A 23949-nucleotide genomic window follows, 5' to 3' on the forward strand; every position below is an offset into this window, starting at 1 on the left:
CACTGAGCATCCTAGAAGGGTGGGCTAAAAATAATTCTTAACTTTGGTTCAAGGCTACTTGCCCAAGACACTCGCCCAAGTGCACTTTCTAGTTCTGTGATGCTTTGAGCATGATTTTGTCACACATCTGCACCAAAATGACTCCTTTAAAAAGACGGCGTGATTTTTTTTTCACCAGCTTTCAGTCCAACATTCTTTACAGCAGAACAATAAACATTAAACACCCATAAAGAATCATTACCTTGCAAACACCAACTGGGGCAGCTCTTGAAGCCGTGGCGAAGTCAGAGCCTCAAGACATACCGAATAGATGCTACTCTTTTTTGTTTTTAAATTGGCGCAGACGGCCTAATGCCAAGCTTTAGATTAATGGAAATTTCAGCCGATGGATCTTTGCAAGGGGGCTGATCGATCACGGGCAATAGCAGCATATGCTGCCGTCTTCCGTCAGTTTCGGAAATCCACGCGAAGCAACCCCAATTAATAAGCGAGACCCTTCCCACATCAGCTAACTGACATAATGCAGACGTAAAAATCAGCACAGATGCGGCAGGGGGATGAGAGGCTCTCTAAAGAGAACAAAAAAGGAAGACAAAATAATGTGTTAAAAAAAATCAAACGGGCAAGTGGGCTTTTTTTTTTTTTTTTTTGCAAATGTCAGAATTGTGTGTGTGCTGTCTGTCTTGTGCTGACTGATTTTGCCTTGAGCAACAGAAGGAGACATTTGGCCTTTCTGGGTCTCTGTCGGAACTTGTATGTCCTGAGGAGAAAACTAGCTGGTTTGCGAAACTATAAAGCGGCAATGAGCAGGCGAGCGCTTGGAACGGCAGAGTTACATTTTATGGAACAGATGTTGTGTCGCAGAGTTCCATAGTTGCCTCAGGCTTTGTCTGGTGTCAGCCCTTTGGTAAATGGGTTTTCATAATGAATTTAGCTGCTAATTCGCACATAAAAATCTATGTTCGAGTAACATTAAGGGACTGCTTGGAGCCTACCAAAGCCTGGCAATGTGGGCGAAATGGCTTCACCTGCCTGTACAGTGAATGCCTCTTCCTAGGGTGTCACAAGCGCCTCGACTGCTGGGTGGCTTTAGACATATCAGGACGCACCTCCCCCGGGACGCCACATGAGCTCGCTTCACAGCTGGAACCCTCGGGTTGTTGTTACAGGCGAAGCAGAAAGAGGCTTTGGGTTTGCATCAATTTGTCGTGCAAATGTAAAACCTGCATTGGCCAGAACGCTAGGTGCATCACAAATGTTCCTCTCCTGCATTAATGACCAAGAATTCACATAAATAGCAGGGGGGAGAGCGGGAGAGAGAGAGACTCAACGGCTGTTTAAGCTTCGGGTGTGCAAAATTCATTACATCAAATGAGAGAGGTTAAGGCAGAAGAGTGGAAAGCTGATGCCCATCTCTCCCCCTCCCAATTTCTGCTACTTTTTGTAATGCCTGAGCACTTGCCTGTCCCCACCCCCCACCCCATAGGACACTTGCCCAGGTATCCCTCCACAAACATGCGAGACACAAAAGACTTGGTTGAAACAGGGCCATGATTTATTCCATTACAAGGCTGTGCAGCGATTGGTGCAATGCAATGGGTCCTGGCTACACTCCCCTTTAGTGTGGGCACCTAACTAGGAGGAGATAGTTCCTGCCTGAGCCTTCCTTTGGGTGAACCACCTTGACTCAGAACCTGTGCTTGCCCAAGGATCCCCCAGGTACTTCATCACCAACCCCTGGAAACGGGGTCCAGCCAACTGAATTGTTCTGCCCACCCTGAGCCGGGGAATCACGAAGGTGAGCATCCCAATTCCATTCCGGGGTCAAGCCAGGCTGCCCCTGATCCGGGTAGCCTCTGGGCTCAGCACTGGCCTTAACCCAGCCTGTTGCTTGCCTGAAGATAGACACCGGTTGCCTATTTCTCCTCCCATTCCCACACTACCCTGCCACATGGGGGGGCTAGCCTAGCGCTTAGCATCCCCCTGCCCCATCTAAGAGTCCTTGCAGGACCCATTGCAAGTCTGACAGAAAGATATGGTTCCCGACCTCTGAAAGATGCACGCCATCTCCCCTATAAAGGTGCAGCAGATAGCTCACTATATCTGGGTGGCGAAGCACCAGACCACCAGTTGCTGACACTCACCTCCCCAGGTACGCATTCACCTTCCTTCTGGCTCTATCAACTCCAGCCGGGCTTGTAGTACACCTCCAAACCTGGCGCAGAAGCAGATCCGACCATATGATGATCAGGCCAGGCATCCAGGTTCTCAGTGTGGTGAGGTCTTCTGCCTCCTGCTGCCACAAGGACAGCCCTCTCCTCAGGCAAAGGTCATTACCACCAAGGTGTATGAGAAGCACCTGGGGAGGAGCAGCTCCCTGTATACACTCATATGCCATGGGCAGTAACTGCCCCCACTTCATCCCTCTTCTGGCGGCCCACTGCACTGAAAGCTGTGCTCCCAGGCCCAGCTAGGATCCGAATTCACTCTTGAGAGCTTGCTTGTAAGCCCAGACGACAATGGAGTGGCCACAAATCCGTGCCCTCGCTGGCAGGGAAAGGCCCAAACCTAACAATTAAAGAAGGAAAAACAAAACAATACAAGTAAACACGAATAATCAGGTGATAACTAAGATGACCCACCTGCCTTGGGGCGCACATAGCTCTTAAATGCCTGAGACCTCCACCTACCTATTCTTTTGATCTCCCCACTGTCACAACCCATGCCAGCAGCAGCCATTGCTGCCCCTATCCTAAATGAATGAAGGCCAAACTTGGCTGAGTCCTGGCCAAGGCCATCCAAACATTTCCTCACCACAGGCAGGAACTGGAACCTGGTGAGGGGTTTCAGCCTCCTCTGCCCCATTGGGGGAACCATCATTGACATCTTGGGGTCCACTCACTTTGTGTACTTCGTGCGCTGTGTTGGCCCCATTCCCAGCACAACAGTGCTCCTTCCACTTCTGCACAAAGAGCGGCCCGTCCGGACACGCCTCTTGGAGCCACACACTCACACAGCCCTGCCACCGGGCAAAGTGGGGAGTCCCCTGCCCCATTCAGTTGGACCCACTGTCCATGACCAGCCTGGTCTGTCTTTGACCTCCTCAGCCTCACGCCAGCCTGGGTCCAGTGTACATCCGTGACCCGTAGGGCACGCTCAGAAGCAGGTTGGTAACAACATCACCCCTCTTTCAAAGGAATAGGGGCAGCACACCCTATAAGCAGGTTGTCGACAGAACCTCACCTCTCCCCCACTGGAGAAGGGGTTGCTCACCCATTAAGCGGGTTGATAACAACATCACCCCTCTCTCAAAAGAACAGGGGCAGCGTACCTGCTAGCAGGTTGTTGACAGATTATCACCCCTCTCCCACTGGAGCAGGGGTTGCATGCCTGTTAAGTGGGTTGGTAACAACAACACTCCTAAAGCAGTGGGGGCAGAGTTGTTAACAGAACATCGTCCTTCTCAAGAAGGGCCACAATCCCGTTAAGCGGGTTGGTGACTGAACATCACCCCTCTCTAAGGAGTAGGGGCAGAGCACCTATTAAATGGTTGCTAACCAAACATCCCCCTCTCAAAGGAGAAGAGGCCACAAATCTGTTAAGTGGGTTTGCAACCAAACATCATCCCTCCCCAAGGAGTAGGGACAGTGCACCCATTAAGTGGGCTGGTAACAGAACCCCTCTCTAAGAAGGGGCCACAATCCCGCTAAGCGGGTTGTTAACAAAACCTCCTCCCCTCTTCCAAAGGCGTAGGGGCATTACACCCACTAAGTGGGTTGGCAAAGAAACACCCCCCCCTTCTCTGAAAGGAGTAGGGGCAGTACTCCTGATAAGCGCGTTGTTGACAGAACACCACCTGTCCCACAGGAGCCGGTGAAGCGCACCTGGTAGGCAGGCAGGCTGGTAACAAATCAATACCCCTTCCTAAGGAGAAGGGGTAGCATGCCTGTTAAGCAGGTTGGTAATGGAACACCACGCCTCTCTCAAAGGAGTAGGGGCGGCGCACTCATTAAGCAGGGTGGTCGGAGTTGTTAATTGCACCTGCTGATACACAGGGAGAACATAGTATTAAATGCCCCAGAGCACCCCATCCACTCCTCTCAATTCCATGGGTGCTGAAGCCTGGCCTGGCAGCTTTCGAAGAGGCTCCCATATAAATGGAGCACAGGCTGTAAGCAATCAGAGATTGCCAGGGGCTCCCAATATGTCCCTAAATATCATCCGACACTGATGAAGTTTTAACAGGGAGGAGTTCAGGTGCCTGCATAAAAAAATTAAAAAGGGGGGCCCTCCTTGGGAGGAGATAGTCGCAGCTGGTTGGACATGGTGCAAGCTGGGCAGATGTGAGTTAGGGGAGCCACCACCGCACCATCGTCCATGCGCCTTCTGGTCAGTCTTATACATCTGCAGGTGTAAGTATGGTGTGTTAGGACTCAACCTGCAACCATCATGCCACTATGCTTGGTGGGGGGAAGCAAACCTGAATTTGGCAAGCATCACACTGGGGAAATGCGTCCCCGTAGAGATACTGGCCTGCACAGCAAAAGGCAACGTAATCAAAGTCCATGTTAATCGCCATGCATGATGCACAAGTTGGCCTGTGCCAACCCTCAACTACAAAGGCGGCTCTGCTAAAACCCGCCAGCGTTTTTATATTTTGCAGGTCTCTAGTGTAATCCAACCATCTTAATGCTCCTGACTTAAACAGAAATGACAGCTATGCAAACATTCCTGGGCCTAACTGAAAGGGCTCTTTCTCTGGCACCAGTAGTGAGGGCATGAGAGAAAGGGGGGACCTTCCTTGGGAAGGGAGCTGACCTGCAAAATCTGCATGTCTTAATCAGGCAGCTGGATCTGCAAGGTTATGCCACCCATGCCCAGGTGGCATACTGGTCAATGTTGAGCCAAGGTCTCAGAGGACTGTGCTCAGAGTCCAGGTGTGCCTCCTGAGCCAGCTGCCAGGATGCTCTTCCTAAAAGGGGAAGGACCTCAGCTCTGTTATTACTGATTCAAGAGACATGCCTGGCAAAAGTGTCTGCATGCTCATTTCAAAATGCATAGAGAAGTGGAGCTCTCCCCAGATGCTTGCAGTGTCACAGTGCTGGTCGCGACTTGGTGCTTACAATTAACAAAATACCTTTGCACCCATGGCACATCCCCAGTACCTTGGACTACTAAGCCTTATCCCTAGCTATCAGGTGACTGCTATCTCTCCAGCTCCCCCAAGCCCCTTTGGGCGGCATGACCAGCCATATCTGGAGTGACTGTGGGATCCTTCAGCCCCCCCCCCCCGCGGGGCTGTACTAGGTAGCGTAAAGCCCTACGTCTAAAATGCTGATCACAAGCCAAGCAAGTCAAGCCCATAGTCCTGACAGCCACGGTGTGTTATGTCCCCCTCTTCAAAAGAGGGGATGGCCCTAGAGGGCACAATTGTCCAATACTTGTAAGCTCCCTCCCCCGCACACAAGGTGGGGGCAACATCCCAGTAAGATATTTTGAGTTTCACGACTCAAAATCAGACCCCCCTGACTATCAGACCCCCATCACGACTATCAGACCCCCCTTGTCCGGAATACCGTATAAGTTGCCCGTGTGTGATGGGAGGGGGGAGGCTGGAGCCACAGCCACCAGCGCCAGCCAGTAAGGTGTTCCTTTTTATGCCACCCTGAACTGAATTGGGCTGGGGGTAGTGCCCTCCTACAGGCCAGGGCAAGATGGGAAGCCCCAGTTCCTTGTACCCCCAGGTGCCCATTTAGGAGCCACTGGATCTGTGCTGGCTTGCACAGAATTGCCCATGTAATCATCCCAAATGTTCAAACTCCCTGTCCTTCCCCAGGGTCTCAAAACAGGCCACAGGCACCCTTAATCCCTACTCCTGTGCCCTTAATCAGCTGAGAAAATGAAAGAGCAGCTGGAGGGAATGACCACCTGGCAGCGTTACTGCCTATATCTCCTGACTTCTTACCCTTCATGCTAACGAATCCCACCTAAACTAAGTGTGCCAGTCTGAGGGGCCCACCCCCCCACCAGTGCTCTCTTGGGTCTCTTTATCGGACAACACCATCCCGTCCCCCCATGCAGGTCCACTGAAAAGCAAGTACCTTTGCACTCAGTAGGACCCACTTCCAGAAAGATTTGCACAGGGCAACTCACAGGTGCTCACAGCCCCATCTCATGCCTGTATACTCAGCAGTAAGTCCCATTAGAATCAATGGGGCACACTCCCAAGAAAGTGTGGACAAGATTGTAGCCTTAAGTCCAGCTATGTCTACTCGGAAGCAAGACCCATTATAGTCTGTGGGACTTATCCCCTGGAAAGTGGGGCAAGGAGAGCAGCCCGATGATCCAAGCCTCTGCATGCCTACGAAGAAGCAAGCCCCATTATAGTCCAAGGGGCTTACTCCCTGGAAAGCGGGGCAAGGACTGCAGCTCTATGATCCAAGCCTCTGCATGCCAAGGGGCTTACTCCCTGGAAAGTGGGGCGTGGACTGCAGCCCTATGGTCCAAGCCTCTGTGTACCTACCTGGAAGCAAGTCCCATTATAGGTCATGGGCTTACTCCCAGGAAAACGTGACTTGGATTGCAGCCCTAAAGACCAAGGCTCTGCTTGCCCACCTGAAAGCAAGGCTCTGCATGCCTACTTGGAAGCAAGTCCCTTTATGGTCCATGGGGCTTACTCCCAGGAAAGCGTGGTTGGGGCCGCAGCCCTAGAGCTCAAGCCTCTGCCTGGCTCCTCAGATGTAAGCCCCATTCCAGTCCCTGGGGCTTACTCCCATGAAAGTGGGTGATGGCGGAGGTGCTGAGCTGGCGCCCGCCTCCCATGGCGGGGGTCAGGCGGCTCCCCATGTGCACAACGCAGCAGGGTTCCTGAGGTCGTCCGCTTCTGGAGCCCTGGTCTTGCCTGCCAGCCGAGCACAGGGAGCTGCAACAGTCCTGCAGCTTGCAGTGGTCGGCTGCACTTCCCAGGGCAGCGCGTGGCCAGGCGCCTGCGCCTTTGGGAGGGCTCCAAGCCATGCGGAGCCTGCTCCCACGTGGAGCGCACTGAAGCCTGCCGCCTGGGCCTGCGAGGAGAGCCCTGGAGCAGCACCCGATCACGGAGCCCCTCTCCATCAACCCCTGTGGGTTCCACAGCAGGCAGATTGTGCCCTCCAGGGAAGCAGCAGCAGGAACTGCGAGCGCCCCGGCGAGGCCAGCAGGGAGACCTGGCTCCAAGCTGGAAGGTGGCAGCCTGCCCCCTCCACTCACCAGGCCAGGGACTGAGTGCATACTCCAAGCATGTCTGCTCAAAAGCAAGCCCCCCCCCCCCTGCGCTCCACGGGGCTCACTCCCAGGAAAGTGTGCCTGGACTGCACCTGATCCTTTCCTTGGGCAGAGCCTGTCCAAACCCCCACCCCAGCTTACAGATCAAACACGCTGCACGTGGGATCCAGCGCAGGAGAGGCCTCCTCAGAAGTTGCTCTGGTCCTGAGTCCAAGGTGGCTGGATCCACTGCTGCCTGCGAACAAAGAGGCTGGGAAAGCATGGGCGCCAGCCTTTCAGCTACACTCCCCAGCTTGCCCCCTCCCCCAACCAACAGCTGCTCACCACCTCATACAGACAGGGAACCAGACAAGTTTCCCTCCACCTGCATTAAGAACTGGAGGGCTATTCTCAGACACACAAATACACTGTGTTAGTAATAACTCTAAGATTAGAGCAGCCATTTTTCAATCTTTTTCAACTCATGGCACACTGAAAAGGTGCAAAAATTGTCAAGCCATACCATCAGTTTTGATTTTTTACAATTGACAGGGTACACCATGCTGGTGTTGGGTGGATCACATCCCCCAATGGCCCTATTAATAAATGACATTCCCCCAAACTCCTGTGGCACACTTATGGACCATTTGTGGCACCCCAGTATGCCATGGCACACTGGTTGAAAATAGCTGGATTAGAGTCTACGTGTGAAAAACATACATGACAAATAGAGTCTCCATCTCAGACACAACCACCATTTGCCAAATATTTTTATTTTATTTATTTTTCATATTTTATACCACTCTTCTTCCAAGGAGCTCAGGGTGATGCACATAGTTCCTCCCCTCCTGTTGCCCTCACAACAGCCCTGTGAGGTAGGTGAGACTGAGAGAGAATGACTGGCCCAAGAGCACACGAGAAGCTTCATGTCTGAGAGGGAATTTGAACCTGGATCTTGTGGGTCTCGAACCATACACCATCCTGGCTCTCACCAGTAATTCATCACAACATTCCTGTAATCATTTGGTAAGCTAGTTATGGGGATTGACCTGCCAAGTGGTGAAGACAATTTTACCACACTCCTGGGACTGATTACAAATGTGTAGAAGCCTGGAGGTCAGCAGCATGTTTTCACAGCTTGATGAGGCAACACAGAAAATCAGCTTGCCAAATGGTTACATGCAGTGGTATCTCTAAGCCTCATAATTGCCTCATTCAGATATGGTTTTGGTATGTTCATTCTGTCTGCTGAACCTGATCCTCCCAGTTCCACCTGCTCACCTATCTCTGGGTGTTGCTGCTGCTGCAGTGGGTGGGTGGGAAGAAGGCTTCAGTTCCTCTCCTCCTCTTTCTTTCTCTCTTTGACCACCATCACCCATTCCTTCGTGGATGAAATGCTTCTACGGAAGCAGCGATCCTGAGAATTTTCATTTTCCCATGGAGTCCAGGCACCCTGTCTAAATTTAATTTCCTAGGCTCCCTGGTGCTTGAAATGCTGCTGTAGCAGTATTCCAAGTGTTAGCAAAAGAAGAAAGATGGAAGGGACAGGGAAGAAGAAGAGAGTGGAGGGAGCGATGGGGTCTTTTCTCCTCCCTAAAACAGCTGGAGCCCAGGTACCTAAGCAGCCCTAGGTAATGGTGCTTGTAGCTCATGGTGGGGAGTTGGGGAACCGAGGCCTTGGAGGGATATTGGCATCAATTTAGAATCAATAAGGATCCAAATGACTTTTAGTTGAGCATTCCCCGATGTTCCTTGTAATGGCCAGTCCCAACTTGAACCAGAGAAGATCACTGTTTACTACTAGTTACATTCACATTCTAGTAAGTTACCAGTTGGCAAACAGTTGTTTATTCTCACACAAGAAATGTCATTTATAGGCCTTCTTTCTAATTTAGGTACATTTTGTATTAAAAGTTATTACATAATAATTTAGTGCATTTCTAACCTAATCATTCATCATGTTTCCCCTTCCTTGCATGGGGGAAAGCTCAGAGAAGGGCAGCTTTTCCAAGCGAGTTTGTTTCCTTTGAAAGATAGAGCACCAAAGAGCCACCATGTTAACATTTTATGAATTTATTTTTGCAGAATAATAGATAGAATTGGTATTGTATTCTTGACCCAAGATGTAGGGCCCAAAGCCTCCATGGATCTCTCTCCTTCGTGGAAAAACAAAACTTCTGCAAACTCTCTCAGAGTACCTGCTCAAAGGCAAATGGTTTTCATTCGTACAGCTACCTTTGTATGTGGGTGCAGTTTTAAGGGTAATTTTCTATCTGTTAGATATGTTCCAGGTAGCAGCATTCAAAACATGGTGAAGAATACTTTCTACTGATGTAGCTGGAATTTGTGTCATTCATCAAGGGTGACAGCTTAAGCAACACATGCAAGAGAAGCCAGGAGCTTTGCCATTTACAGTAGTATCCCAACATGGCCCTAGGTGATGTCGCTCATTATGAAATAAACTGCATTAGTGTTACATTTTGTTATCTTGATAACTGATCTATTACTTGATTTTCTGCATTTTTTTTGTTCCAAACCAATCCACTTTCAGCCTGATTGCTACCTGTATCCTCGTCAGTCTTTACACATCACAAAAACAATCTCAAAATATCTTATTTTGGAAAATCTAGAGCTGATTTTGTGACCTATGAATAAAACTGGAATCTAGTGGCATTTGTAGGGTTTCCATTTTCATCTGTAGCTTTATTTCAAGAACATAGAAGAGAGAAGAAAGACGCCTTTTTCATTCACAAAACAACATTGGGCAATAAACCCTAACAAAATATTATATGTGGGTGCCCAATTGCCAATCAGTACATAAGGATTACTTTGGGGTTCAAAAATAACATTTTTCCCTGCTCTATATTTTACATATCCAGGAGAGGGAAAGGATGAAGAAAAGACAAATGCATGAATATATTTTGAAAGCAAAAGGAAGACAACGATTACCGTTATTTTCAAGTTACTTAATAGCTGCTTCTGAGCCCATCTGTTAGTTGTGTGGTTCAGGCAACATGAATACACAGTGCAGGATTTGGGACACAAGGGAGGAAGTTTGAAGGGCAGGGTGTTCCCTTGCACATGGGTGCCAAAAGGCTACCTTGAAATTCTGGGTTTGCAAAACTATATGGCAGGTGTTCTTTAACAAACTTAATTATGGGCCTATGGGTTCACATTTTCTACTTTTTTCAGATCTTCTTTTATAATGACAAATTGTGAAATCAAAGTATTCTACAGCACAGTTTGCTGCAGTTTTGTCTTTACTATATTGTTGACATACTTTCTGAATGTGCACATATTGCCTGCCTACACCCAAGTGTGCCTCTACCCAGTGTGTGCAGAAAGTCATAGGAAAGAGGTAGTATAAGCCATTGTAGACCCAAGCATAAAAGGGCTTTACATCTCCAGTATTCTGGCTGCATAAAGCCCTTTACAGCTGTTGCAAAATGTGACATACCAGCATGTGACATGCCATGAAAGCAGCAAATGGCCAGGTTCATGAGCCAGCAGCTGGACGATGCCTACCGGTGTTGGTAAGACAGTATAGAGCAGGGGTGTCCAAAGTTTTTGGCAGGAGGGCCACATTGTCTCTCTGACACTGTTTCGGGGGCCGGGGGGAAGAATTAATTTACATTTAAAATTTGAATAAATTTTCATAAGTTCACATAAATGAATATATTCAAGATAAATTTATATGAATGAATGAAGGTCTTGCAATAGCTCAAGGCCTATAAAAGGCCTTGCACAAAGCAAGGCTGGCCTTTCCTTTGCTGCCGCTACTGCATCACAGACGTGAAACAACAAGCAGTGGAGGGAGCCCTCAACCCACAGCTAACGTGAGAGGTCAAACAGTCACCCTCACGCTGAGAGCAGTTGCGTTGGGCCAGTGTGGGCTCCAACAAAGCTCCAGAGAGCCAGAGGCTCATTGAAGACTGGGGGCTCCTTGAGGGCTGCATTAAGAGGCCTCGAGGGCCGCAAGTAGCCCCAGGGATGGGTTTTGGGCACCCCTAGTATAGAGGGTGGGCCAGGCAGGGTGAGTGCAAAAGGGTGTGGGGGGAACAGGGCCAGGAGGAGGAAAGGTAGAGACCAGAAAGGGGGCAATATCAGCATCTCCAATATCCCCCTTCCTAGCCTTGATCCCGCAAACTAGGCTGACTCAGACTTAACCCAGCAGGCCAGTGAGGGCTTACCCCAGGGCAAGAGATCAAATGTTCCCTTACTTCAAGGAGGCCTCTGGGGCCCGAAACTCCCCTATGAGATGTAGCATAAGCCACCTTGAAGCAGCTGCAATGATAACCAACCAATACCATGTTGTGATTCTACAGTGTTGTTGTTTTTTTGCAAGACATAGAAAAATGCTTCTATGAACTTCTGCAAGCAATGTGGTTTCTTATCGCTACTAGAATTTTATGTGCTCAGGTTGAAAAAAGTGTGGATTCTTTAGCACCCAACGTTAAAAACTTTAACACAATGAAATGAACACGAAAACAACCCATTCCTCTTTCAATGTGGAAATTATCTCACATTCCACTTTATTTCCATATAAATGTATTGTTACATATGCTAATAACAAACAGAAAACAAAAAAAATTGAAATGCATTGTTAAGCATACAAAAAGGAGCAGATTGTCTTCTCCTTTCCAAAATCCATCTGAAGAATGAAAAGCACCATTTAACATCCTGTCCAGAACTGCACTTATTTTGAGAAAGACCTTTTTCGGAGTCCAGGGTGTACAGGTTCTTTTTCAAAACAACTCATTAGTATATTTTGCTAGCCAGTAAATGTCAAACAATATTCTCAAATGCTTTTTGGCACATTAATGTTTCCATTAAACAAGGAAGGTATCTGACATGGTAGATTTATATCACTCAGTTCTGTCCTAGTGTCCAATAAATTATAAGATGGGAGCTAAGACCAGACTTTGTGGCACTTATTATAGGGACTCAGGGGGAAATAACCTTTAAAGAAAAAGCACATGATGAACATTAGGGACATTCAATTTGCATAGCAATGATCTTAACAGGGCTTCTTTATTACATATTTTATGCTTAATTTGTCATTGTCACCAAGTTTGTTCTTTAATGCTGGATTGAGGCTTTTTTTTTCTGGATTGTTTCATGCTCTGTACTTGATGTGGAAACATTTTATTGATTTGGAATTTAGGCTATCACCTGAAAGCCCTGATTTCAGTCCAGATCCATAAGGGGGTGTTCCAACACGCAGTGGTCCCTGTTCAGCCAGCCACACAACTTTCAAGAACAAGGGCAGCATCACTGCAGCCTATGATTACTGGGGTAGCACAGTATCTTAACAGCAGAACTCCTACTTCACAGAGAGAAGGCCCAGGTCTAATCCCTGGCATCTCCAGGTCAGGCAAAGAACATTTCCCTTCTGAAAACCTGGACAGCTACTGGTGGTGGTCATTGCTGAACTAGATGAGCCACTGGTCTGACTCAGATTGTGCCTTTTGCACAGCTAATTTGTAAGGCTGCTGAAAGGGTTTATGGGACTCAGAGCAAGCAAGGTGGAGACCCCCCCCCTTATGGGGGGATGTCAGCCAGGGTATTTTCTGACTAAATATACAATGGGCTTCAGGTGGCAGGGGTCCTTCACAGTGCCCTCCTGCCTCCTCCATAGCCCTAGACATGGATACATTCCTGCTTTCCCCAAAAGGGCTACTTTGCTTGCACTCTCCGCCAAGTGCTCTAGTTTCTGACCAGGACCCTGGGAAGTGATATATGTATGAATCCTCACAGACAGATATTCCAAAATCATTTTTAAAAGATCAAACGTAAACCGATGGATACGAGACACAAAGTAACGGAGGCCACTAGCTGATGGCCCAGTTAGAAGGGTGGTGGAACCTGTATGATCAGATTTTCCATTCCTTTTTCTTTCTTTTCAAAAACAGTTATGATGGGCCCAAGCTGGATTTGAGCAGTAGAACGAGGAAGGAAGGTCAGATAACTCTTTGCCCTGCAGAATATTCTCAATCTACATTCCCTTGCCTGAGACTGGCTATTTGCCCTGTTAATGAAGATATTTGGGTACCTCTTTTTAAAGTGCCAAAGATTTCCAAAATCTAAATACTGAGCTGTTGCTTCCAACAGACTTTCATCACACATGAACCAATAACAGACCTCTGTTAAAAGGGGATTAAAGTGAGTGAACCAGTGCTTAAGATATCCAGTATCAATGGCGTCCGCTCCATGGTTTCGTACAGATTTTAGGGTATCCATTCATTAAAACAGTGGTTACCTCCAAGTGGATTCAAACAATCCGTTTAGTTTTTTTTTTTTTTATGAATGGGATGTCCCAATGAATACTTTCCAGTGAGCAGAAGACAGTGCTTCTCAGGTAAAGTATTCTTCGCACATGAGCTTGCTACATAATATCCATTTTATCACATGCATTAATAACTAGATTCTGCACATCCAGACACGCACACATTCACACACGCAGACAGATAACACTAGTCTGTCAAATTCAGCCAGTTAATAAATAGTTACACTGTGCTGCTTAATTATTCAAGAGTGGACAAACAAGAATCTTGCCCTTACTGTCTTCTTATGTTATCTTCTCAAGAAAGGACTGTAGCACAGAGCTAGAGCACTTTCTTTGCTTTCAAAAGCTCTCATGTTCAACCTCTGTCATCTGCAGGAAGGGCTGGGAAAGACCCCTGCCTGAAACCCTGAAGAGCCACTGCCAGCTGGTGTAGACAAGACTAAACCAGATGAACTGCCTTAGTATAAGGCACCTTCCTACGTTAGCCCACTTCCCATCTCTGCTCTGAATGAAGATTATTTTCTCAGTCCCTGAGACTCAAGGAAAAACGGCTTGCTGTAACAGATTGATATCTAACAGTTTTGCTCACTTAAAAAAAAAAAAAGAATTATGCTGATCTATAATTTAACTGACCCTTTCAAGACTATTGTTTCGAACACTAGCCAATTTGGAAAATGAACCCAATGTTCTGGAGACCTTATTGTAAACAATCAGCCTAATCCAACGTAACATGAAGCAATTACTTAAGTGTGATTGCTTGGAGCACTCTGGGCAGAGCATAAATCTCCTGCATTCTTTGCAAATAAACAAATCATAACCACAATAAGCACTAGCAGCAGAAAATGGCCGGATTGCACATTGGAGAATTATTGAACAAACATCTTTATATTGTCCAAAACATCTGCAAACCGTGTGGCTTGAACACAGGGCTGCCACCCATTCATAATCTGCATGGGCTGTTCACCATTTTAAGCTCTGACTATGAGAAGTAGAAAACTTGTGACTGCATTTCATTCCTGTTTCGGATAAGAGTAAATTTAGCAAAAAGGATGAATTTGACAGGGATGTCATAAATATCTGCTCCTGAAGCAAAAACCAAATAATGTATTCACTTTTTCAGATACAAGTCCATTCCCCAGCTATTGTATACTCAGTCAGTTTGTAATCAATGGCAAATAATAGTTCAGAACTGCACGAACCCATTTCTGCCTGGCCCACAGGTGTGTACATATGGTCCTTGTTGTGTATAAGCAACGTTGGGCAGAAATGGCTTCAAGTATACTAATTTTGAAGGCTGAACATGATTCACCATTAAGCAAGCTGTGCTTGTGATATGCAACCATTATTCACAACTGTGTGCTGCTAAATGGAGAACATAATGCACACAACAAATAATGAAACACATGATATGTTATAGTGATTCAGGTCTCAATTTTATGAATAAGGCTGCAATCCTAAACACGCTTACTAGGGAGTAAGCTCCCTTGAATGTAGTGGGGCTTACTTCTGAGTAAGGATGCATAGACTGCACGACACATGTCCTAAACTTGCAATGTTAACATGCAGAAAGTAGGAAACATTCACTAAAATAAAGTTATAGGTTTTTCACTTCCCAGTCCTAACCCACACTGGCATATCTAGCAGTGTGCCGACGGAGGCTGCTTGATGGCTGTCACAAGGGACGCTCTGTGAACGTGTGCTGAAGGCTCTCCAGTGGGGAGGCCAGAGTGGCCTCCCATGTGCGGCAGACCCATGGACACGTGCTGGAGCTGGTAAGACCATGCAGGGGGATGAAAGGATGTGAGGAGGGGATTGAACAGGGTGGGTAGGTGATGTGCGTAACAGGACAATGATGGGCCAGAGAGGAGGGCAGATCAGGCCCAGGAGGAGTAAGGGATTGGCAGTGAACGAATCATTATGTCTCTTACTGATACAGTGTTGTTATTCTCCGTGTCAGAAACTTTCTATTCAGACTGGATATGTGCAAAACATTACTAGTCAAAAACAATTAGAAAAAAATTGCATTTTCCCCCATCTGCAGGGGGAAGATGGGAGAAACGAATCCATTGTCAAAATACAGTTCAGATAAATCACATAAAATACGTTGCGAACAATCTGAACTTGGGACTTGTTATGCCAGCACATCAATGAGAACATCGCATACCAAAAGCTATGCTAATGCACCATTGCAAACCTGCTGCTGTGCTCGTGTTGTGTCACTGCCACAGAGACACCACAAGCATGTACAGCAGCATTAATGCTTTGATTAAAGTGCTTCTTCCCATGGTTTAATACTGCAACTCATATTCTCCACTTCTGATTTTCAGACCAAAACTTGCTATTCCAGTGAAACAAAAATGTCTTTCCAAAATATTTGACCAGTTCATTGTTTCTCCTGCCACTTCTTTGGTGCTACGTTTGCCGTAGCTATTGCTGCCCCTTCCTCTTCCTTGAATGTTTCACATGGGTGATCCCATTCAGTCAGGGATCACGTAGCAAACAGGACGATACCATCTTTTTACACAGCCAATCAGAACTGGGCATCACTGCAGACAATTTAAATAAATAATGTTTTTGTGAGGAAGTACGACCTTGTCAAAAACAAGGGGCACTTTTCTGGCACAGCTGAAAATGCTTATCAAGAACAGTCAGCGGGGTTTGTGTCAGCTCTAAACCCATTTTTGCCCGGCCCACAGGTGCACACATTTGGTCCCTGTTGCATACATGCAATGTTGGGCAGAAATGGCTTAAGAAGTGTTGTGGTGCATGAACTGAAAAAGTAGTTTTCTTTCTTACCTTGATTCTCTATTCCCCTTTAGAATAACAAAAAAAATATTGCATGAACTGGTCCCTGTCAGAATAACCCAGTATCGCCAAAGGTACTCTGAATCATTTTGGAGTGATGTAAAAAAAACTTAAGAGTACACTTGGCAAACCTGGTTTGAAATGTCTAAAGACATGTCAGGCTGTCATACCAAAATGAATGCACACATCTGCTTCTCAACACAAAATCCTCTTCTGTGTATGCAGACTGTATTTGAATACTTAAGACCTGCAGCTGTACACTACAGTGTAGACCTCTTCGCATGCAAATACATTCATGTGTGAATGCAGAACCGTCCCTTTAATAACTGATACAGAATCAGCTTGTGTCATGAGTCCCTTTCAACCAATGTAAATTAGAGCCTATCTTATTGAAGTCAAATCCGAGTTTACATACACACCAGCAAAAGTCAAACTTGAGAATGCTAGCAACAGGCGCTAAACCTTTTTTCACAACGGAAGAGGCAGCAGGTGACTCTAGTTATAGGAAATAACTTTATAAAACCACAAGAAGATATACAAGACAGCACAGAACAGAGTACTCACAAGCACCAGTGGCCTCTGTGGCTCCATTGAAGTGTGAATGTTTTGTCATACAAGCACTGCAGGGCATTTATGATTGCTCTAATGTGTATCCTGGGTATTTGAGGAAAAAATTGATCTTATATCACAGTTTGCGCTTGCCTGTCGCAAGCTGTAGATCTTGGATCCGATACCATCAATCGCATCACAAAATTCAATAAGGCTGTATTCTCTTGTGCCACAAAATGATACAATTAAGTTACAATAACGTAGAGCTAAAACAATGCACATCACTGTAATAAAGTAATATCCTAAATTGCTTTCTATTTTTTTTTTAATCTAAATGTGTAGAAAATGTTTAACCACCAAAGAACAATCCAGGTTATGAAAAATTGTCAGTGATGGTAACATCACTCAGAAAGAAATCTTCAGGAACTATTGACCAGGAAACACTGTTGTTGTTGGTTGTTAAAAAATACTTGGCATACAAATGATCACCAACAAAATTCCATGCTTGAAGTCCTGGAGAAACACTGTGGCATAGTTCCTTTTGCAGGCAAGCAGTTTGAGAGATACATCAGACCTCATTGTGTTGGTTAAGGCATCAGGCATCAGACCTCATTCTGTTGGTTAAGTTTGCAGAAATTCTAAAATAAACAAGAACAAAAGTATTTTACCCTATGGTCAAAGATTTCAAGAGTATCCTTTAGTTGTATTTGCATATAGGTCAGCAACAATGTAGGCATTTAGCTTTGAAAATATATACCGAAGGATGGCTTCTGGATCACCCACGAGATCTTTCAGGGCAACGTGGAAGTGATGGAGAAAACAAACCAATAAGCACACATAGGGCGCAATCCTAACCCCTTATGTCAGTGCTTTTCAGCACTGGCATAGCGGTGCCAATGGGACATGTGCTGCATCCTGTAGTCGGGTGTCACTCATGGAAGCCACCTCAAAGTAAGGGAATGTTTGTTCCCTTACCTCAGAACTGCATTGCCCTTATGTCAGTGCTGGAAAGCACTGACATAAGGGGTTAGGATTGCACCCATAAACACTCAAACTAAAGAGAGTCAGGACTAGAGTCAAATTTGAGTCATGACTTGAACTTCTAACTACAAGGCCACATCCTGTGAGCCTCCTGTTTTTGAAGTCCACAAAGTCAATAACAAATGTAGAAGCAATGTCTTCAACCCTGGCTTCTCTCACACCAACATAATCAGAAATTCAATCAACCTCTATAAGGTTTCTCATGGTGTGATGTCACAAAAGGCACCAACAAGAGTCATCAAGGCACAAAAGAATGGTGCTTGATTAGTACACCCTATAATAGCCTCCAGGGATGGGTGACTCGACTTGTAAGACTCGGACTTGAGTCACCAAACACTTTTTTCCTGGACACATGTGGACTCAGGTGACACGTGTTTTGAAACCAGAAGTGACTCAGGACTTGGGGGTTTTTCCTTAGCAACAGTTTGTAAGGAACCGATTGGCACTTTCTGCACTGCTGCACTTGAAGAACAACAGAGCTTTTGTTTACAAATGGGATGGGGACATCAGGGGAGTGTTAAATGAGAACTCTTGACACACACAAACCACCAGCAGTTCCATTTTTTCCAGATAAACTCTGTCTCAAGTCAAACAGAGTCCCAAAAAAGCTCTGACTGAGTCAAAAAGGCTTCGCATTAAGACTCATGCACGAGTCAAATCAAAGGGGGTGAGGACTTGGAACTCTACTCAAGTCTCGCCGCGGTGGATCGGCACATTCTTGATAGCCTCAATGATGTCCTGTCACACTTTGAATTAGAAAAAGCTGAGGCACAAACCCCTTGTGTTTCCCTTTTGTTCTGCGGCTGCTTTCCTGCTGCCCATGTGCTGCTCTTGCTGCTGTTCATGGAATGCCCGATATCGGCCAGTGCTGGAATAGCAACCCTGTTTCCTCTACTACCCAAGAACTACTGTGCCTGCCAGTAGCTAGAACAGGTATCAGACCACTGTCTTCGCTTTCCAGCCTTCTCCCTTCTTCCCTGCACCCTTTCCCTCAGCCACAATCTTAGCTCAAGTGCCCACTGAGCTATCTCACAAGAAAACCTTCCCACCTAGGAAAGCAATCCTGGCTCCTTTGCTTCGTGGAACTAGCTCTGGCTCCCGCCCAGCCATTCTGGGTTTGCTTTTTCAAATCCTTTCCTGCCTTTTCCCCCCACCAGGAGATTGCTGTAGCCCCATTATCCCTGCAACACCACAAGCTTCTTTCCAGCAGATATAGGTAGGTAGCCTTGGTCTTCAGCACCCCAACCACATGCTCCCCTTGTTTTGTGTCTCATGTGCAGTCAAACTGATGACATACTTGGTGGCTCTTGTTAGCAGGGTTTGGGAGAAGACCACTTCAAGGGATGTGGTCATAAAGGAAGTACTTTATTTACAAGAACTCCATACTTGGACAGTAGGAGTATTAGGTCCTCCTTCTTGTGTACAAAACAGGGCTTACCAATCTGCATACAAAACAGAGCTTTACTAGGAAAGAGGGGAACCTCACACTGTATCTGGCTAGCTTGGGAGCTAAACCACCCCCTTCAGGTGCAGGATGCTTGTGCAGTGTTGTTGCATCTTTCTCCACTTCCAACATTTCCACCCCTTCCTCTGTCAATGTGTATACATGCGCACGCACAGGCATGAGTGAGTGCATGCATGTGTGTATACTGAATTCCAGGATTTCTTGGTCTATCGTTCATCAGTTAAGTGGGAGGCCTTGAGATTAGCCCCCACTTGATGGTTTTTTTGCCTACCCCAGACTGGTATGGTAGGGTGCTGGGTTATATGTTTAGTTATTTGCCTTTGGTCACTTGGGCAGGTGACGTGCGGGCAGGGTAGCCAGGGTGGTAGGGAATCCGGCATACATTACGAGGTCGGCAAAGTCGGGGGGTGATCCAGGTCTGCTCAGATGATACTTGTCCGGCCGGGGGCAAGCCCCCAGGCTGGATTGGACAGAGGACAACAGTTGGCGTGGCCTCTGGGGTATCTGCTCATCCAGCTGCCTCAACCCCTAGGGATTGGTGTTGATAAGCTCTCTTGGGCAATGACTGAGGGAGCTTAGAGCCAGGATGTGATGCCCGTGTAGCCCAGGGGAGGAAGACTGCTAGCGCCATTTCCCCCAAATTTAGTAGCCCGCACATGGGGGGCGTTTTAGATTGTTTATGCCCTGCTGCAGATTTTCTGATTGTGTTAATAAAGTGACCCTTTATCCCAAGCCTTTGTCTGGCATGCTCATTTCGGAGGTGCAAGGGTAAACAGAGAACATAGACCCAGCCACAGTCTTCTTGCCATGGTTGGAAACTTGGTGCTGACCTGTTTCTGCTCTTCATTTCCCCTGGACTGTCTTCATTCCCCTTTCCCTCCTTCCTAATCCCTGATTCTTGAGCCCCTTTCCCCTGGGGCTGATTTCCCTAAGATGCTAACATCCGGTTCCCTCCCCTTTCCGCCCTCCTCTGTTTGTGCCATTATGCCCCCTCTTCTCCTTGTAAGCACTTCCCATTTCTCATTCTTCCTACCTAGAAATTGCTGACGTCTCAGGGGGGACCCCAAACCTAATAGTTCCATATGTATATAAAAAGTAAACAAAGAGGGCATACATTTCAAAGAGCAAAATGATCACATTGTGTTTTTCCACTCTGAAGGCAAGCTAACATTCCACCAGCATTCCCTGGATCAGGCAAGCAGCTTTAAGCAGTATTGGTGGGAAAGGAGGAAGAAGACTCCTCTGATTTAATTACCAGAATGTGCCTGTTCATGGTAATAAGGGGGAAAAGAAACAGAAAACAACAGCCCATTGACTGGTTTAACTCTAATCCGTCTTGGAGGGAGCTCTGTCTTGGACCCTGGCCAACTTTGCAGTCATGCATAAAACAATGGAAAGCCAAAACTTCATACACAAACTGAACATTTGCTTTCATAGCAGTTACAGAGAGGAGGCTCACAAGAGTTTACATTATAAGCATGATTTGTGTTTTGAAACCAGGAATGTGGAAACAGAATATCATGCAGAACTAGAATGGAGCAGCACCCCAATATCAGAAGGTTCCCCCAAGATGAGAAGGAGCGCATAAAGACCATTTGCTTCTTCCACTCACGGGAGGAGCTTCTGATGATGGAGCACCTCTCCACAAAAGTTCTGTATGCTGCCGCCAGTTTATGTAATTTTTTGAAAAAATCAAATCAAATCATAAGAACATAAGAACATAAAAACATAAGAACAGCCCCACTGGATCAGGCCATAGGCCCATCTAGTCCAGCTTCCTGTATCTCACAGAGGCCCAACAAATGTCCCAGGGAGCACACCAGATAACAAGAGACCTCATTCTGGTGCCCTCCCTTGCATCTGGCATTCTGACATAACCCATTTCTAAAATCAGGAGGTTGCACATACACATCATGGCTTGTAACCCAAAATGGATTTTTCCTCCAGAAACGTGTCCAATCTCCTTTTAAAGGTGTCCAGGCCAGATGCCATCACCACATCCTGTGGCAAGGAGTTCCACAGGCCAACCACACGCTGAGTAAAGAAATATTTTCTTTTGTCTGTCCTAACTCTCCCAACACTCAATTTTAGTGGATGTCCCCTGGTTCTGGTGTTGTGTGAGAGTGTAAAGTGCATCTCTCTATCCACTCTGTCCATCCCCTGCATAATTTTGTATGTCTCAATCATGTCCCCCCTCAGGCGTCTCTTTTCTAGACTGAAATCAAATACTACTGAGGCATATTATATATCTTCTTCATAGAGGCTGCAAGGTCAGGGCTGGACTTATCATTAGGCAGGTGTGTGGAACCCCTAACGAACAGCAGCAGCAAGAAGTGGGGATGGTGGAACATTCCATCACCATCACAACAGGTGGCAATTGTTGCCACCAGGTGCTTCTACCTACCGGCACAGATATCCAAGTTGCTGCGCTTTTTGCTATTATGCAAAGCGACTGCATGAATTGATTTCGAAAACGAGCAAAAAACATTTATGTGTAGAGGTAGGTTTTTCAGTGATAATGAAATAAAAACATATAACACTGCTTTCTGCACTTCTCATTTTTATTTTAAAAAATCTGCAAAAAAAAAAATTAAAAACAAACTAGTTTCTATTACCTCTACAGTCATGTGACTACATCTGCTGACAGTATACCACCTATACCACTTTACACTTTAAAGCAAGTACAGGTAGGCCCTCGGTATCCACTGATTTGGTATCCACTGATTTGACTCACCATTGATACTGCAGTCCACCTTTAAATGCCTTTTAACAAGGAAAAAAGCTCCAAAATTCAATTTCCTACCTTTGTGCTGCTAAATAATTATAAATTCACTCCACTACATTCCATTATTCAACCCATCTAGTGGCAGAATGCAATATGGTGTTTATACCAATGCCCTCAGGACGACAATAGAGGAGTAAGAAACCTGGAAGTGGGTCTTTAAAGCTATTTTTCCACTGATTTTATATCCACTGATTTTTTTTATCCCCTAGGAGTTCCAGAACAGGACTCCAGTGAATAACTAGGCACGACTTATATAATTTATAATTTATAAAAATGTGCCCTTGGAATAAAAACATGTAACACCACTTATACTTTTCATTTTTATTAAAAAAAAAAAAATCTGCAAAAAAAATATATACTGGAAAAACACATTTCTATCTATGTGAACAACCAAGTCAGTGCCCCATTGGTCAATTCACCTTAGGAAATTTATTTATTTATTTATTTATTTATTATGATGGGTTTATAAGAGGGTTCTGGACAGTGTTAACAGGAAAATGATAACTTACCTTTCTCAGGAAATAAGATCTCTGGTCATCCAATGAAATTAGCAGGTGAGAAAAACAAAAGGGAATACTTTAATCACATAACCCATAATTCACCCACATAGTTCACTGCTGAAGATTATTGTGAGTGGCTACTTCCAAAAGAAAAAGAATTAGTGGCTACTGTGAGTGGCTACTTCCAAAAGAAAAAGAAAGGATTAGAGAGAATGTGCAGAGAGAATAAGTATCAGTGGTGACAAACTGCAAGAGCTAGGAATATAGCCTCAGTATTCAGACTTAGTACATGACTAGATGCTGAAAATGAATGAAGAGGTATGGGTATAACCATCTTGCCATCCATGTGAAATCTCCTGATATATCTGATCAGTCACTTGGGAGAGAGGACTTTTTTCTGTGCTGGACAGAAAAACACAAGGGTTCTTCCCTTTTGGACAGCTCTTATGCACTTCAACTCACCCTGCTAAACTGAATGGCACCCACAGCTGAAGAAACTGACTCAAAGAAGACAGTATTTTCCGAGTCCAACTTTCCACTGAGCTTCAGTGCCTTCATCAAAGAAGCTGTAATAGGACATAAATGTGAACATTTTTTTAAAAAGGAGCATAATGACTAGAAGCTTTAAAAAATCATGTTCACTGCACACACACTAATACTTACCTTTGCAATTTGCCAGAAAAACATCAATATTCTTTTTTTTAGCATCTGTGTAGATCTAAAAGATTGCAAACATGAAATATTTTAGTAAAGGGACTGAAATATTGCTACCCACACCATCTTCTCCCAAAAGCTAATGTTTGGGGTACTGGCATTTGTTTAAATTAGCCTCATTTAGTTTACATAAATTAACATATGCAGATTAATAAGGTCCACTGTCCTATCTCCCCTCCCTCCTCTCAAAGGAGATTCTATTCTTCATATATGCATCTTAAGGCTGAAAAATAGTTCAAGAAGTGCAAGCAAAAGTATTCATGCTATATTCCAAGTGGCCACTAGAGGGAACTGTTCCATAATAGAAACATCAGCAAAAAGCCTATTTCGGTTTCATGGTGTGGAATGATGAGAATGGTATGCACTACATTGTTAAGGGTGAACATTAGCCTGGTCTAGCAGCGCTCCATCTAAACCAGCTTCCTGTTTCCCATAGTGGATTGCCAGATGTAAAACCCACCAGTAGGCCATGAAGGCAACAGCCCTCTCATACCATTGTCCTCCCCGCAGCAATGTATTCAGTGTTTTTACATATTAAACTTGTTTGTGCCGATTGTGACAAAAA

The 23949-nt window shown here is 45.8% G+C and overlaps 1 protein-coding gene across 1 annotated transcript in view; it reads right to left on the reverse strand.

Moving 5' to 3' along the window:
* Window positions 1-17481: 17481 nt before the first annotated feature.
* The window catches only part of SLC26A7 (solute carrier family 26 member 7), a 70728-nt gene continuing 64260 nt past the window's right edge, over window positions 17482-23949 (reverse strand). The window contains exons 16-18 of the mRNA XM_066625594.1: window positions 23334-23388; window positions 23133-23236; window positions 17482-17517 (exon numbers count right to left, since the gene is read on the reverse strand). Of these exons, the coding sequence (XP_066481691.1) occupies window positions 17482-17517; window positions 23133-23236; window positions 23334-23388 (195 nt within the window). The remainder of the gene's footprint in view (window positions 17518-23132; window positions 23237-23333; window positions 23389-23949) is intronic.

This window comes from Tiliqua scincoides, chromosome 4, assembly GCF_035046505.1.
Source record: "Tiliqua scincoides isolate rTilSci1 chromosome 4, rTilSci1.hap2, whole genome shotgun sequence".
Classification (NCBI taxonomy): Eukaryota; Metazoa; Chordata; class Lepidosauria; order Squamata; family Scincidae; genus Tiliqua; species Tiliqua scincoides.